Below are 16,043 nucleotides of genomic sequence, written 5' to 3'. Positions count from 1 at the left end.
GCGAGAAGTTCTCCGCTCACATACAATTATGTTCTACAATGAAGAAATCGACATTTGGGTCACCGACGAGCCCTTGGCCGTGAGCTGTTGGACCAGCAAGGTCGAGCACCTCTGCTGTGACCGGCGATGACAACAAAATCGGCGCTTGATTAAATGATGTGATGGTGCCTTGGGTCAAAAACTACTTTGATTATTGGAAGTTTCTGCTCGGATGGTCGTTTTTTACTTCTCTTTGAAGACCATGTGTTTTGTCTTTACATTTTAGAATTGATCCGTAGTATATACGTCCTGATCAGACTGCTATTAAGTACAGACATGTCCCTCCTACCAACAATTTTAATCCATTTAAAGACTATAACCCCCTCTAAATAACCACACTTTAAAATGGTAAGTACGTAGGAACTCTTGTGCGATTTTTTTTTTCCCAGTTCAGAGAGAGAGACCATTTTCTCACACTCAAAAGAGCTGATTTCCGGCATGCCGCCGTGGACCTTTGCCAGCGGCGGCCAGAATTGTTGGCTCCACTTGCTAGGAACCATTTAACTGTGGCAATCATCTGATCATCTCACCGACACCGTCGGGGCCGGTCATACTTTTGCTTAGGACTTATATTATTTGAAGGCGCTCATCAGTTTTCCATGATGCCAAGCTCTTAAATGTCCTGTTTCATCACGCCATACTTGGCATTCGCCATCTGTTTTGCGGGTAATTCTCCGTCAAGTTTATGCCGGACTTCCCGTGATATTCTTCAATCGGATGAACTAGTCTTTTGATTCATATGACGATCACCTTTTGACGGAGCATCCGATTTCCTCGCACAGCTCTTGCTTTTCCAAGATCGTAAATCGCGTTATTCAAACCATCTTCAGGTTCATGAATCGACGACGATAGCAACTTCCAAATTACAACATTATCAGAAAGTTCAAAAATCCCGAAAATCTAAAACAATTAGAGGGGAAATTACATCTCATACGGCACGCGTTTGTACAGTTCCGAGGGTAGTCTAGGCGTGGCCACGGCCTGCAAAGGCGTCCTCATGTACGTGACCAGCCCGGGGTTCTCGGACATGTCGATCTCCTCCGGCTTCATCCCTTGTGGCGGAGTCCAGACAAAGTGGTGCAACAGGTGGCCCAGCATGGACGCGACCAGGTTGATCCCGAGCTGCGCCCCGGGGCACACGCGCCTGCCCGCGCCGAACGGGAGCAGCCTGAAGTCGTGGCCCTTCATGTCCACGTCTTCCTCGAGGAACCGCTCGGGCCTGAACTCGAGCGGGCTCTTCCAGACAGCCGGGTCGCGGGCGATGGCCCACACGTTCACATGGACATTCGACCCCTTGGGGATGTCATAGCCGCCGATCTTGACATGGGTGTTGGAACGGTGGGGGAGCATCAGCGGGGTCGGAGGGTGCAGCCGGAGCGCCTCCTTGGCGACGGACTGGAGGTAAGGGAGGCTGGAGAAGTCGGACTCGGTCATCACGCGCTCGAACCCGACGACACGGTCGAGCTCCTCTTGGGCCTTCTGTTGAACCCTCGGGTTCTTGATCAGCTCGGCCATCGCCCACTCCGCTGAAATAGCAGTCGTGTCCATCCCTGCCGTGATCATGTCCTGCATGTGGTATGGACTATGGAGTTTAGTTCCAACGGGAAGGAAATTCCCAAAATTCGCAGGACTAAACGGGTCCGAGTCGGTGGTTAAACTTTACCCAGAGGAGTCCTATGATGGTGTCTTCGCTGAGGTCGTATTTGTCCTTGAGGGTGAGCAGCGCGTCGACGAAGTGCTGCTTGGCCCCGCTCTTCTGGCGGGCGATCGTGTGCTCCTCCATGATGGCCCGGGTGAGGCGGTCCCTCCTCGCGCCGTGCTTGGCGAAGGCCTCCTCCTCCAGCGGGAACATCCAGCGGAGCCACGGGATGTGCTCCGACATGGCGAGGGACGCGCCGAGCTTCAGCCCGTTGGACACGATCGCCTTGAACTCGAGGCCCTGCTCGTCCATCACGCCCTCGGCATTCACGAACCTCTTCCCGAACGCTAACCTCGTTATGTTGTTGAAGGCGACCACCCCCAGGTACTTCTTCACCGGCAGGCTCTTCCCTACATTATCTGCAACCGCATCGCAAATCGTTGCCGTTCTTAACAAAACCACGCGCAAAATTTAGGGCTACGAGCGAGGACCGCTAATTCCAGCTCAGAATAGTTCATCAGATCAAACATAATTAGGTAATCAAAGCGGAAGCAGCCAGATTTCCAAAGAAGAAAGAGTTCAATGCACTAATGATGTTGAAGAAGATCCTAAACAAATTGGCACCATCCACAAGCAATCTTAACTCCATGAAACGATCCGGAAATGTCAGGTGAAAATGAGAACAGGATAAACGTGGCCCTTGATGTGGCTAAGTCAATTAGCCCCACAATCCAAACTTTGGAGGGCAGTTGGGAGTCCTACACATCCCCATCATGACTCGCTTCAAACGGTTCAAACGGAGAAACAAAGATGTGCTAATTCAGTCATAAATCTTTTAATTATACTAATTCAGTCTTAAATTTTTTAATTGTACTAATTAAATTTTAAATTTTTTGATGATTTGTCAATTTATTTATTATTGAATCAACACAATTAAAAGATTTCAAATTAAATTGACCAATCGTCAAAATATTTAGAATTAAATTGATATTAAGTATATAATAACTATCACCACTGTCAACGTCATAATTGTTGTTCTTTTTCGGTTTAAAACAGTCAGCATCATAAATGGAAGGGATGGCCTTTCGTCTCTGCACCTACAAGTTTAATGATTAGGTGATTCAAAAGGGACTGCTCAGTGCTCACCGTCAATAAATGCGACAAGCTGTCTTAAATTCAAACACGAAAAGAGAAGTTGGAAAGACCGACCTAGGCTGTACAGAAATGTAGATCCAAATTGCACTTTCGTGTGTACAAGCATTCGATTTCCCGTACCGCATAAAACAAATTTCGCGTTTGGACCACGTGAAATCTCAATTCCCGTCATCCCCGATGCATTAGGTTAGTAAGGTATTTGCCAGTGCTATGTGTGATAGACCGACCGAACCGGAAACCGTCCGGATCGGTTCCCAATTTTATAAAATCAAAATGGGTTAAGGTCGGTCGGTTTCCCGGTTCCAAGGAGGAACCGGACTAACCTGACCAAATTGAATAATATGTGTAATTTTTAGAAATTTCCTAAATGCAAACTTGAACCTAAATCTAAGATGTTTGAAATACTTGATATGACTTTTAGGTTTGGCGACAATGCAATGAAATTAACGAGAGGTAGTCCGGTAAGTACGTCGTTAACTAGAATAATTTATGGATAAATAATAAAAAAAAAGTGACCGCTCCAATGATTGAACAACAAAAAATCAAATTGGGAACCGTTCATTGCGTACTTGGATTTTGTGGTATTTTCCGGGAAATGGAGAAATCAAGTTTTCTTTTTAACCCTAACACTAAAGTCAATGTCTTGGCGACCATTTACTTCCCCCTTGTTTCTTCACAATTATGCCAGGGTGGTGGCAGTTGGTGGCCACCAAACCCTTTAATACTCACATTCAATGAGAAGGCCCCTAAAATAAAATAACGGTCCACACCTATCTTTTCATTTTTTATTTTTCCAATCAATCATCAGCAAACTCGGGCAAGGTTTAACCTCAGCTTATAAAGAGAAAAAAAATTATTTCGTACTTAAGATATATTGGTTGTTGCATAATACGTGAAAAACCCTGCTTTAAAAGTGATGAAATTTTCGTGGTTTTTTTTTTTTTTTTTTTTTTGGGGAGTACGTAACGCGTTTATATTTGTTAACAACGTGGACAGGACAACTTCAAACGTGACATGAATGGAAGTAACCCCTATCAAATCATCCTCGTTTCTAGCAACCCCGGTTGAGGTCGAGTTTGTCAGAGATCTAGCTGACCAGAATACTTAGACTTTTAATATTGTACGACCAGAGAGGTCATACTGTTTATTATTCATTTATAGGCTAAGCTTTTATTTCAGTAGGAGAAACTTCATTTTCACATTGGCCAACGTCGACTTCAATAACGAGTGAATTCTCACGCAATCTTATAAAAATTTCAAAGGCCATCCGGTATGGCCTCTCAGGGAAAATTCGTCTTTTTTTAAAGGTGCATTTATTTTGCGGAATACCCAAGATTTGAAAAATAATTTTTCAAAAGATAATGGGTTATATTACTTAGAAAAGTTGGTCGATAGAAAATGTTATTATCGACAATAATGTATGGCTGACTATTTTCTTAGGCGATGAAAAAAAAAGTTTCATTCATTTATATCCGTAGGCGATACAAACGATCATTTTTAGCAAAATATTTTTTAAATCTTAAATTTTCGGTGAAATAAATGCAGCCAAAAAGAAAAGAAGAGTTTGATTGGTTCAACTACGTGACATCGTCATCTAAAGGATCTAAGACTCCTTAGTTTGATTGGTTCCAACTACGTGACATCGTCATCTAAAGGATCTAAGACTCCTTCACAAGCCTATCTTTTGAGAGCAACGACCTACCGCATTGAAGTCAGCTTCAAGCGAGACTTTGCCATAAATTTATGGAGCAAGCTGAATCGAGAGCCTTTCCTTTTGCTGTTGCATCCGAAAACGGATCTACAACTTAAATCTCAACCACTAATCCATTAAGAAACGTTAGTAAAAATCGTTTTGTAGAGCGCGACGCGACGGATTTCCACTGTCGTTTGGACGTGGTTCGCTTGTTTAAATACCGATCACGGTTTCTCGCATTGCCGGGCGAATCGAATCGAGTTGGTAGATCAGGCTTCCCATCGATGCACGCGGAACAGAAAATGGCTGAAAATGCTGAAATAAGAAGGAAGAGGAGAGGTTACCAGGGTTGGTGCAGTCCTTGAAGATGGACTCGACCATGGCAGTGACCTCATCCTCCCGGATGGGGCGGAGGGCCTCGAGCCGCTTCGGGGAGAAGAGCTCCAGCGTGCACACCTTCCTCACCTTCACGTAGTGTGGCCCGTAGTCGGCCCATATGAGGTCCTGGCCGTCCCTGCTGAACTTGGCGGCCGACCGGCTCCGGTGCCGGTCCGCCAGCTGCTGGTCATGCTCCTTGAGCACCTCCTTGGCCAGCGCCGAGCTCGACACGACCACGTTCAGGGTGGACCCGAACCAGACCGATATGATCGGCCCGTAGGCCCCGGACCACTCCGCGAAGCAGCGGAACCGTACGGGCTTGATGTCGTAGAGGTTGCCGACGACCGGCCAGGCCCGCGGCCCCGGCGGGAGCTTGAACCGCAGCCTTTGGAAGAGCTGGTGGGCGAGGAGGAGGAGGGGGATCGATACGAGAATCAGCGGGAGAGCCATTGGTGATGTTTGGGTGGAGGCAGAAGAGAGATGGGTTGGGATTTAGGATGAAGGTTGATAATATATGAATCAGGATGTCTAAACTACGCGAGAGGGGAGTTGGTGAAATGGATATGTATATGCCCTTAATTTCCTTTCTTTGCCTTAATCATGATTGGCCCAAATCACTTTTAATATTGAGAGAATGTGACGTCACTTGCTATAATTCAACTATTTTTTTTAAAGAAGATAAAAAAAGGTATTGGATATGCATGTTCTCTCAACGGGGTCTTGGTGCAAAATTATCATCATCATTATTATTTAAAAGAAATGCATTCTTCGATCATATAATTACATTTTACCTTTCTGGCCATAAAAGACTAATTGCTTCTTCTTGTTGCACTCATGTGGCACTAATCAATGTTCACAACTCTCACCTACTTCTTATCTTAAGGAGGAGTGAATAATCCCTGGCATTCGGGGCTAAATTAGTTCTATTAATCTTCTAGTGGAAACTCTCGCTTGGAATGGACATGACCCACGACATGCGCCACCATCCACGGCGGCGCGTGGCTTTGTACCCAAAGAATGTGGGGCCATAAAAAGAAGATAAATATGGAAAAACAGACACAAGATCATCCAATTTAAGTTTAATGTGCAATGTTGTCTTTGCACTTTAATCCAATGTGTAATGTGATCAATAAAAATCACAATATTATTATACAATTTAGGGATCTCATCGAACTTCTAGGGACGATATTGCATGTTGGGTCAAATTTCAGAAATCGCATTGCACAAATTAAAAATTTAAGACGGCATGGCGACCAAAATTTTGAGGGTCCATTTGCGCCATCATCCCAGAAATTTAAATTCCGGTGGGCTTTCGTGAGGAGGTGGTTGGTGGGTGAGCCACTTTCTGGGTAAAGTGCAACTGGAGGCGAAGGTTGGTGAGACTGCTTTTGTACTCTTAATCTTTCGCATACGGCAATGGCAGAAAACAATCGGAATAATAATAGTAACAATAATAAAGGGACTCTGAGGAATGTTCACGAACTAATTAAATTTCCATTAGCCTCCGTATATCGCCTTGCTTTAATTACGTGTCGTGTACGAATACATATTCGTAGCACGAGTAATGCGTACTTCATCCATGTATTGAGGGAAACTGTGGGGTGACTCCAATTCATTCCCGTGGGCAAATGCACACAAGCATGAGGGGAACTTAGTTTGCCGGTGGGTTTAGGTTGGACCCGGACTTAAAGTCCAATCATCGATCATTAAGGTTGTCCTATAAACGTTGCACATGTGTTAATTTCATGTCGTTGTCGGTTTTGGGACAAAGGCGGGTTTCCCACCTAATGTCAAATTTCGCAAAGGTGTCAAAATTTCATTTTTCAAGGACGAATTTACGGTTTATGAATGAGGATTTTAAGAAAAATTTCACATAACTATCTCAAGTACTTTCATTTTCTCAAATAAGGATATATTTTTGTTTTAAAGAAAGATCTGACCAAGAACCCGATCGTCAATAAAGATTTTTAAAATTGGAATTTGTGACGTTTTTTTTTTCCCTTAGAATTTAAAAAAATAAAAAATAAAAAAGGGACTTCGGGTGATCAAATGGTGGTGGATCGAACAGGGAAAGATGGTGGGCATGCGAAGGTGGGTGAAGACTTGGTGGCGTGTGAAGTGGGGCCGGCGATGGTGGGTCGGTAGGACCCATCATGGGGGGTTGGTAAAGCCGGGGGGGTTGGTGAGATAGAGAAATTTCTTTTTCTTTTTCTTTTTCTTATGAATAATAATAATAATAATAATTAATCATTATTGTTATTATTATTTATGTCTGCCAAGTCATTCCAACCACAAGGCGACGCTTTCCTCCTCTCTTATCTTTGGGTGACCAAACTCATTGAGACCCTTCTTCTCTAAATTTTGGTTTTTCTTTTTAGGACCAAACTCACCAACTTTTGATGTCGACTAGGTGACCAAATCCAACTTCAAGGTTCTGACTTGTTCTCATCTTTCGATTTTTGTTTTTCTAGGAACGTTTGTTGGAATTCTCACCACTTGGGTGCCACGTTGGCGGAAGGGAAAATCATTAGCCACTCTCGTTTTGTGTCGATTCACTTTTATAAGAATTGTTGGATGACGTGGGTCTCTTAGCTCAAGAAAGAGCCGGATGTCATCATCTTTGCGTGGCAATTCGTTTACCCTTTTTGGTTGTGCCGGTGTTTGCGTGAGAGTTAAATTGGATCCAAATATACGGATTGGATATAATTAGAGAATGTTAGATTACACAAGTGGAGTCTTACCTTGAGGAACATTGGCAGTAAGGTTGTGAGCGACCTGATTCTCGATTGACCCCATCTAGATAAATATTTGACTTTCGATTAAGGGATGGACGGTCCACCCACCCATTTTAGATGAAAATTATAATTGCATTTCCTTGGCCCAATCGATGTGCCAATAAATCGGAGAGGCGTTTTCTTTCGCTAGACAATAGTTTCCAATCTTTGCTCTTTTTTTTGGCCGTTCGACCATTTTGATTGAAGAAATATGCTTCATTGTCTCATGTAATAATAAGCCCCGCACGTACCAAGAGGGAAGAAAAGGGTACAGTCCAAGTGCAAGCAGAAGAAATTTCTCTGTCTCGAAGAATGTTTTAGATATAAACCAAACTGAATAAAGGCGACAAAATCGAGATTTTCGAGTCGGTCCGGTTCGACACTCATGATTCTTCTAATCATTCGGTTCGCATCGGTCTTCAACCCTCTCTACTTGGGTATCAGTGTTGGTGTTCGACCGAGAAATCATGTGTGTCCTCGTCAACTTTATAGTTAGAACAAACCATCCTTCTTAGGTAGACATCTTCTGTTCATCGAAAGGACCGGACAATTAGGCAGAATGAATAGTCACAACACCGAAAAACTTAGGCTCGCGACTCTGTTGGATCTTTTAGATGTTACGTTAAGTTTTGATTGATTTCCAAAGTCCATCGTTTCTAGGACCTCTTGTTTTCCTTCTTTTTTTTTTTTGAACGTCAACTTTCGAACTTGGAAACCTAATCGAATAAGTCAAGCTTTCGAAGATTAGCCCTAACCTGATGAACATTAGATGTAGTCTTCTTCATAATCTATGTGAAGTAGTTGGGCTCTCCAGGAGCCTCAATCCCTTGCGATGTAGCACAGAAGAATACTAGTTGCCAGGCCCAACCTTTTCAGCAGAGTAAGCCCACTGAAGGGCTAAGCCCGAATGTTCAAATTGGTAGTGCAGCCCAAGTTGATTGTACACCTGTTTTGGTTTATGTCGACCAGACTTCGATTGGCATGAGTTTGGCCAACAGGGAGGATTGATAGGTGCAAGAGTGCCAAAGTTTGATATGCCTGGCATGGATGGCTGGTATCAAAGAGGGGAAACGAAGATTGGTATGACATACGTGGGGCACAAAGTAGTTGGTATAAGGGCGGCACAAGTGGCTGGAAGACCCATCGCAGGAACGGTTGTCATGTACGTGGCATAGGCGTTTGATATACGATGCAGCAGAAGCGCTAATGACGCTTTCGGACCAAACCCGTTCAAATTTCTTGTCAAATGTTATCCTTAACATTTAAGAGTTGTGATGCAATTATGGTTAGACACATGGTGTCGACGGATTAGTGTAGGTTCGTCCAAAACATTGGTGACAAGTCTTAGAATGTGAAATTGAGATCCTGGAGAGTACATCCAAAGCTTGGGAAACAGGTATAGATCTTGGTGAACAAGTCTTAAGAAGGTGGAAGTGAGATCCTAGAGGCTCATGACTGAGAAGAAAAAAAAAAAAACCGTCTTAAGCATGAAGGACACATACACTCAACCAAATCCCAAAATCTCTCTCGTGCAACACCTTGCAAAAACACTGTAACACCTCTTCCATAGTTACACGTGGTATGGGCAAATCAAATTAACACCGTATGATCTGTCACGGAGCTAGCGTGTTTTAGCATAGCGACACCATGCTCGAGATACACTATGTCCGATCCACATTCGACCACATCATCTCTTTCTCAATCTAGTACATTTTGATGCCGTTTAGATGGAGAGAGATAGAGATCAAAAGGAAAACAAAAGAATTTAAATGTGTTGGCCACTGTTCAGGTGGTCAAAATTCAACAATGGTGTCCGAACCATCATTTCATTTTTGTTTTCTCATGACATCATGCATGGATAAGGTTCAACCCTAGGTCACCATACTTGACAGATTATACACCTCTCTCTCTCTCTCTCTCTCTCTCTCTCTCTCTCTCTATATATATATATATATATATGAACCACCGTCTTGCTTCGTTTGGTTCGACAACCTGCTGTTTGCCGAACCTAACTGGAGATTTAGAGATCTGAGATTCATTTTATAAAGCAGCTAATGATCAGCTTACGTTAGATGAGGCCTTAATTAAGAGAGTCGAGCAAAGCCGTCAGATATCATGGTCCGATTTTTTCCTAGCAACATCTTGGATTCTCCTCATTTTCTGGTGGTGTTGCGAAGTGTGGATTTGCTTCAGTGATCTATCTAGGGACAACAAAAGTCTACCGCAAGTGAACAACTGACGACGCCCATTATGACAATAATGGGAGTAATTTAAGTACGTGGAAAGACTGTATTATGAGGACATTAGTGGGGGTGTTAAACAATATTATTGGGTTGGATTTGGTCGAGCGTCTCCTGGCAACTGGACAAGAGGATATTTACCTAGTGCTTAAGCAGAGACAACGAGGCAGATATGGGAGGAAGCAAAAATCTATGTGGAGAATCGGAGACGCATGATCTCTTGTCCGAAACTTCCTAGTGATTTCCATGCAGATTAAGCATTACTCGCTCTTCCAGAGGCATCTTATACCAGTATTCCTCTGAAGTCCTTATCAGCTTACCGATGTACAGTGGCGGCGATCACGATCGGCCACAGTCCCGACCAACGTTTGTGGAAGTTACATGATCGGTGAGGCTCACAAGAGTTCAGCATGTGCGGTGGGGATGGTGCGATCGACGTCGAACTTGGCTAGATGGGTGGCCATTGTTACTTGTTAAGCACTAATATCTTTCGTTGTTCTCGGCGTCACTGAACGTGTTGCTCTCTTGCATGTGGAGATCAATTCTTTTGGAGGGGGTGGTGGTGTTCAAATAATTGCGAATTAGATAGTCAAGATTGCCATGATTGTTATTATTTTTAATCTCCATGGATGGTGATGGCCAGTAGCAGCGCGATCACCAGTTTTTGCTCTCTGGGCCTTGTCAATTTGTGTCCGCAAATGACGGATGAAAGGAACAGATTAGATTAGGCTGCTCATATTAACTATGATGTGCAGTGATGAAACAGTTATTCTTCACTTCTTTCCATTGTCCACATGTCAACTTATTGGTCCTAGAACTTGCACACTCTTTCCTGTAGTTTTTCAACTTTTAATTGAAAGTCGAGCTAATTGTTGCTGACATGTCCGTACTATGGACGAGAGTATGGTTCGCAAAATATTTATACACTGTGGACCGTCATCTAACTTGTGGGACTACAAACTCAAAAGATGAAGCCCACAACAAGAACTTGAGCAATAAAATCTCATCACCGGCGATCACTCAAGCTTTCTATGTCGTAATTGAAAAAAAGTGCCAAAAAAGTCCTAAAACTATTGTATTGATGCTAATTCAGTCTTAAACCTTTAGCATTTGTGCCAATTGAGTCAATTTGGCCAATTTTTACTGAAAATAGATGACTTGGACATTGTCCGTCGACACCAACGTGGACATATTTTATTTTTAAAAATTTGAATTTTTACTTTTTTTATTATTTTTTTCTTTAATTTTGGTTTGCGACCCTTGCTGGCTACTAGCAAAGGCAACGAAGGCCCTCGCCAGCCAAAAGGAAAGAAAGAAATAACTAAAAATTTAAATTTTAAAAAATATTAAAAAAATATCAACGTTAGCGCTGGTTATGTCACATAAGATGACTTGCATCCACATTATCTATTTTCAACCAAAATTGATCAGATTTTGGACTCAATTGGCACAAATGCAAAATGTTTATGACTAAATTGGCACAATTAAAAGATTTATGACTGAATTGACACAAATACAATAGGTTTAAGATTGTTTTGATACTTTTCCTTCGTAATTATTACCTGCTCCAATAACCACGTTAGTTTGAGCTAACTACATTTAAAATTAGAAGGATTCGATGTATGAAAAAAGTTATATGCAAGTTCAAGGAGTTGATTAGGAAAAATACAGGAGTTTTGATAGGAAGAAACGGCACAAGTTAACCAAAAGCTGACTTCTAGCACAACCTAATTACGCGTAATGATGTTAAAAATAATTGGTGTCGTGATAAATGCACGTAATACAAAGAGTTCATCATATAAAGTGGAGACTTCGCGATCAAGGACTAACAAGGAGTGATGGCCCTGTTTAGCTATAGCTTTTACTCAGCAAAAGTAATCTTCATTAAAAGAAGAATGCCATATTTGTAGCAATGATTTGTTGCACAAATATTTTCGGGGCACTTGAACGAAGAGCGTAAATCTTGTTCCATGCAACGCACAGGATGTGACAACTAAGTTGAAACTGTACGTTGTTGTCTTCTCTACTTCATTGTGGAATACTACCAAAACTGAGACGAGTGGACACGAACGCGCTCCCCCCACACATATAGATATTTACTTGTTGGCAGAGGCAAGATAAACCGTAATCCAACTAAGCAGTTTGTGTTTCCAAATGCATGAACAAATACTTTCAAGAACATAAGTAGAAATCGCCCTTCCTTGCATGAAACTTCAACACCCCCATTCCACCCGATCGAATGCGACCGGTCGTCCATTTTACACACGAGGTAGTAGATGTTCATAGGCGGAGGGATTACGGTTAATGTTCATCGACCCAATAAAGGCAGATGAGTCGTGCGCAAAGGCGATGGGGATATACGAATTTGCCAAAAAGAAAGAGGTGGCCGTGTCCCTAACAATGACTTCTTTCTTTTTCATATTTATTCTGATAATGGTTCAAGGTTATGACCGAGGAGACCCGATTGCCCGAAGGTTCGATGAAACGCGTTACAAGTTCCATGAGTCGAGTAGGTTTAGGCCTTAAGTTTGTGCATGTGGATCTAACTTAGAGTAGTTTGCACCCAATTGATGAGATTCGAACGAGCGATCTCCGATTTTAGAGTTAAAAATCTCTCCGACATCTTGTCCGATTGCACTCACCCCGACGGTCAAGAACAATTCGTTTGCCCTAGTTTTCGTGAGACATGACTTTGAATCCTATCGTTAGTTGGAATGTAAGGGACTTCATTCTTTTATTCCTTTTTAAATTGTAGAAGCATAGATAGCATCAAATAAGAAAATGAGATGCTGGATCAAATAAAAGATTCGATCACGAGGTGGCCCAGCCAAGGGTTTCTAATGGGAATCTATATGCAAGTCACTAGGCTCTGGGGTGGAATCTGCATCACACGTCAGAATTCCGACACGTGTGCCGTGGAGATTCCTGGAAATTATCCATTGCGACAAAATACATAGTCCAATGCAAAATCATTCATCTCAACAAAAAGACAAAACATTCGACCAAACAAAAGGAAAAAAAAAAGAAATTAAACAAAATGGAGTTTGCATTCTCAAATTTTTTTCGTGTTCATCATAGTGTTACAGGGCACCAAAGGGCCGTCGTCGTCAGTAATCTCAAAAAAATGAAAAACACCAAAAAAAAAAAAAAAAACAAAAGAAGAAGAAGAAAAATTCAAAAAGCCCCTCCCTCTCTTCCCCCCTCTTATTCTCATTTCATTACTAAACTCTTCAGTTTTCTCTCGATGTTAAGTTGCGGCAGATCAGTTGGGCCTCGGGGCCTCCACGGCGACCATGGGAGGCTGAATGATCGGGCCGGTCACGGTCACGACCGAGAAGTCGTGATTCGGCAACTCGAGGCCGTTGTTATGAGCAGCTTCAAGGTCATGCGTGTGGCCGTTCTGATGGTCTTTGACCGGCTCAGGGATCTCCTCTGCCTCCTTCTCCTGTAACTCCTTGTGCTTGCCCCACAACACCGAGTAGAGCCCGGCTACTATCAGGACAGCACCGAGAACCCTGCACCACGTATCGAATGCTACATATTAAACGGAGCCCAGAGAAGGCATTCAATCATGGTGCCCCGTTTGATGGGGACGATATTAAGCGAAAGGCATTTGTAAGGGCGAGCAGAGGAATTTACCCGCCGAGGTAGATTTTCTCGGCGAGGATGAAGGAACCCATGATGGCCACGATAATCATCATCAGGGGGCTGAAGGCGGTGACGAAGACCGGGCCTCGTTTCTTCATGACCAGCCCTTGAACGTAGTATGCAATGCTCGACGACACTATCCCCTGTTCGACGTGGGAAAACGATATTGGTCATCATGATACAGACGAAAGTTGTGCTGTTTGATCTCTCTTTTTCAAATGAAATTTCCCTTACAGCATAGGCAGCGGCGAGAAGGTTCATGTCCCAGCCGATGGACCAAACGTTAGCCCTGTGCTCCATCACAAACGTCACGGCAATGGACTGAAGCGTGCCCATGAACACCACCAAGGCCGTCAGGGAGAGATGTGCTGCGTATCTCTTCAAGGTCACTGCCTGTAATTTCAAATGTTTTTGAATGAATCCGCATCGTGTTCATAAGTTGAAATTAATTAAAACGAACACACAAGTGATTAGCTGCATGTAAGGATTTGTGTATTCTGTTAAGTTACCTGGAGGATGAAGAAAGAGGCCCAAGCGAGGGTGGCGATGATGAGGAAGATGGAGCCCTTGGCCCAGTCCTTGTCGGTGGGTTCCGGCACCTCGGAGCCGTTTGCAGCGTGGCCGTGGGCATGTGCGGACCACGGGAAGTTGAGGACATTTCCCTTGTACAGCGTCATCAGCATGGCGCCGCCCACCGTCACTACCGTCCCCACCACCTTCGCCACGCACCTCACTTTCTTCATATCCACCTTTTCCATCCTGTTGCACCGTCGGAGTATAAGCATGTCATCGGATGCTCAAGAAAGGATAAAGTCTATGATACAGTGCTTAGCATATCCATTTGTGATGCAGTACCTAGAGAGAACCGCCATGACGAAAGTCATTGCGGGGAGCATGTTGCTCATGGCACAAGAGAAGGTCGGGGACGTGAACTTCAGACCCGCGTAGTAAAGGTTCTGATCGATCACCGGCCTGAGCACCAAGGAAAAAGAAGAGAAAACACAGCATAAGAATTCACCATAGATGGAATGGTTTCTTGAAGCGGGTTCGAGAAGATAATAGCTGCAGTGTTTTTCCATTAGTACATACCCGAGAAGGCCGAGCACAAAGATTTGCATGAACACGGCGAATGTCATCTTTGGCCTCACCTTCCTGCAAAGCATACTAGATTAGTTAACCCCGCGTGCTCTTCGTTCCTCGGATCTCTCTCATACGCAGCTAACAGAAGTAGGGATTGATTGCTCTGCCGCTCATTACATTTATATGTAAGAAGTACCTCTCGAGGATGAGGGCGAAGGGGGCGATGACAGCGGTGGCGAAGGCGTGGCGGTAGACGACTAGGACGTAGTGGCTCATGCCGCGGTTGAGGGAGACCTTGGTGATGATGTTCATGCCGGCGTACCCGAACTGCAGCGACACCATGGCAATGTATGGCCTCGCCCTCCGCATGAAGTCGCCCCAACTTCCTGCTTTTCCCTCCATATTTTTCCCCTGTGGGGTTGCTTGGAGTAACTTAGAACAGAAGAGAAGGTGAAAGAGGAAGAAGGCGGATGGTGAGAGGATGCAGAGGAAGAAACACTTGGAAAGAGGAGTTTGTGTGTTGTCTCCTAAGTACGAATTGGTGGAACGGTATTTATAGGCCTTTGGGGTTGTTTCTCCTCTCTTCTTTATCCACTACAGTACACTTCGTAGGGGTGGTACGTGCGAGAGATTCTTGGCCTCGCACGTGTGATCGTCTCGTTGCATCTCTTTTTGAATATTCTTTCGAGAGAGAGAGAGAGAGAGAGATAATCACCTAGTGACTATGTTATATGTATTAAATTGAATCCGAATAATTAAACCTGAAAGGCTTTCCGTGAAACTCATCAATTTAATGGCCTAAATTCAATTTAGGCTCCGTTCGTTTTATGAAAAAAGAGTCTAGTGAAAAATATTCCCCTCAAAATGATGGTTTATATCGCTTGAAATAATTAGCAAATAATGTTTTGATCAAGGACAACAATTTATGTCTCAACATTTCGTGGACGATGAATGAAATTTATATTCATTCGTTTTTACGAGCGACACAAGCGATCATTTTTAGAAAAACGTTTTCCAACTCATTCATTTTTCATGAAATAAACGGAGGCTTAGTTCAGATTTATGGCTTCTCTTGATGCTCAAAGACGCTCCTGTTTTGGGTTCCGCTGGCTAAGTCCAGTTTATGACATAACTAAAACTTTTATTCCTACCTAAAAAAAAATAAATGGAGCCTTAGTATTAAATGTAGAGAGAGTGATGTGGGATGCACTAGCTAGGGTTTAACCTAGTGGGTTTTTTTTTTGCTTATATGAGGTGGTGATGAAAACCAACAATTTTTATTTATTTATTTATTATTATTTTTGTGTGAAGGAAATGAAAGAAAGAGGGCATGGTGGTGCTTGCTGATGCAAGAAGAGGAGAGGAGTCATATAATTTGGTGGCGGTGGCCCACTCAC

The 16,043-nt window shown here is 43.3% G+C and overlaps 2 protein-coding genes across 2 annotated transcripts; both read right to left on the bottom strand.

Moving 5' to 3' along the window:
• Positions 1-828: 828 nt before the first annotated feature.
• LOC115732026 (cytochrome P450 98A2) lies at positions 829-5,415 on the bottom strand. Its single transcript, XM_030662686.2, has 3 exons — positions 4,871-5,415; positions 1,703-2,097; positions 829-1,605 (listed from the first exon to the last, which is right to left on the bottom strand). Exons 1-3 carry the CDS (start codon positions 5,352-5,354, stop codon positions 961-963), a joined length of 1,524 nt encoding a protein of 507 aa, XP_030518546.2. The 5' UTR covers positions 5,355-5,415; the 3' UTR covers positions 829-960.
• A 7,557-nt stretch (positions 5,416-12,972) lies between these two features.
• Positions 12,973-15,161, bottom strand: LOC115733946 (WAT1-related protein At5g07050-like). Its single transcript, XM_030664552.2, has 7 exons — positions 14,843-15,161; positions 14,656-14,718; positions 14,422-14,538; positions 14,076-14,325; positions 13,801-13,959; positions 13,558-13,709; positions 12,973-13,433 (listed from the first exon to the last, which is right to left on the bottom strand). The coding sequence occupies exons 1-7, from the start codon at positions 15,046-15,048 to the stop codon at positions 13,181-13,183; spliced, it is 1,200 nt and encodes a 399-aa protein (XP_030520412.2). The 5' UTR covers positions 15,049-15,161; the 3' UTR covers positions 12,973-13,180.
• Between the last annotated feature and the right edge of the window lie 882 nt (positions 15,162-16,043).

Source organism: Rhodamnia argentea, chromosome 10 (assembly GCF_020921035.1).
Source record: "Rhodamnia argentea isolate NSW1041297 chromosome 10, ASM2092103v1, whole genome shotgun sequence".
NCBI classification, from domain to species: domain Eukaryota; kingdom Viridiplantae; phylum Streptophyta; class Magnoliopsida; order Myrtales; family Myrtaceae; genus Rhodamnia; species Rhodamnia argentea.
The sequence above is the reverse complement of the archived record's forward strand: the minus strand, read 5'-3'. Positions and strand labels throughout refer to the sequence as shown.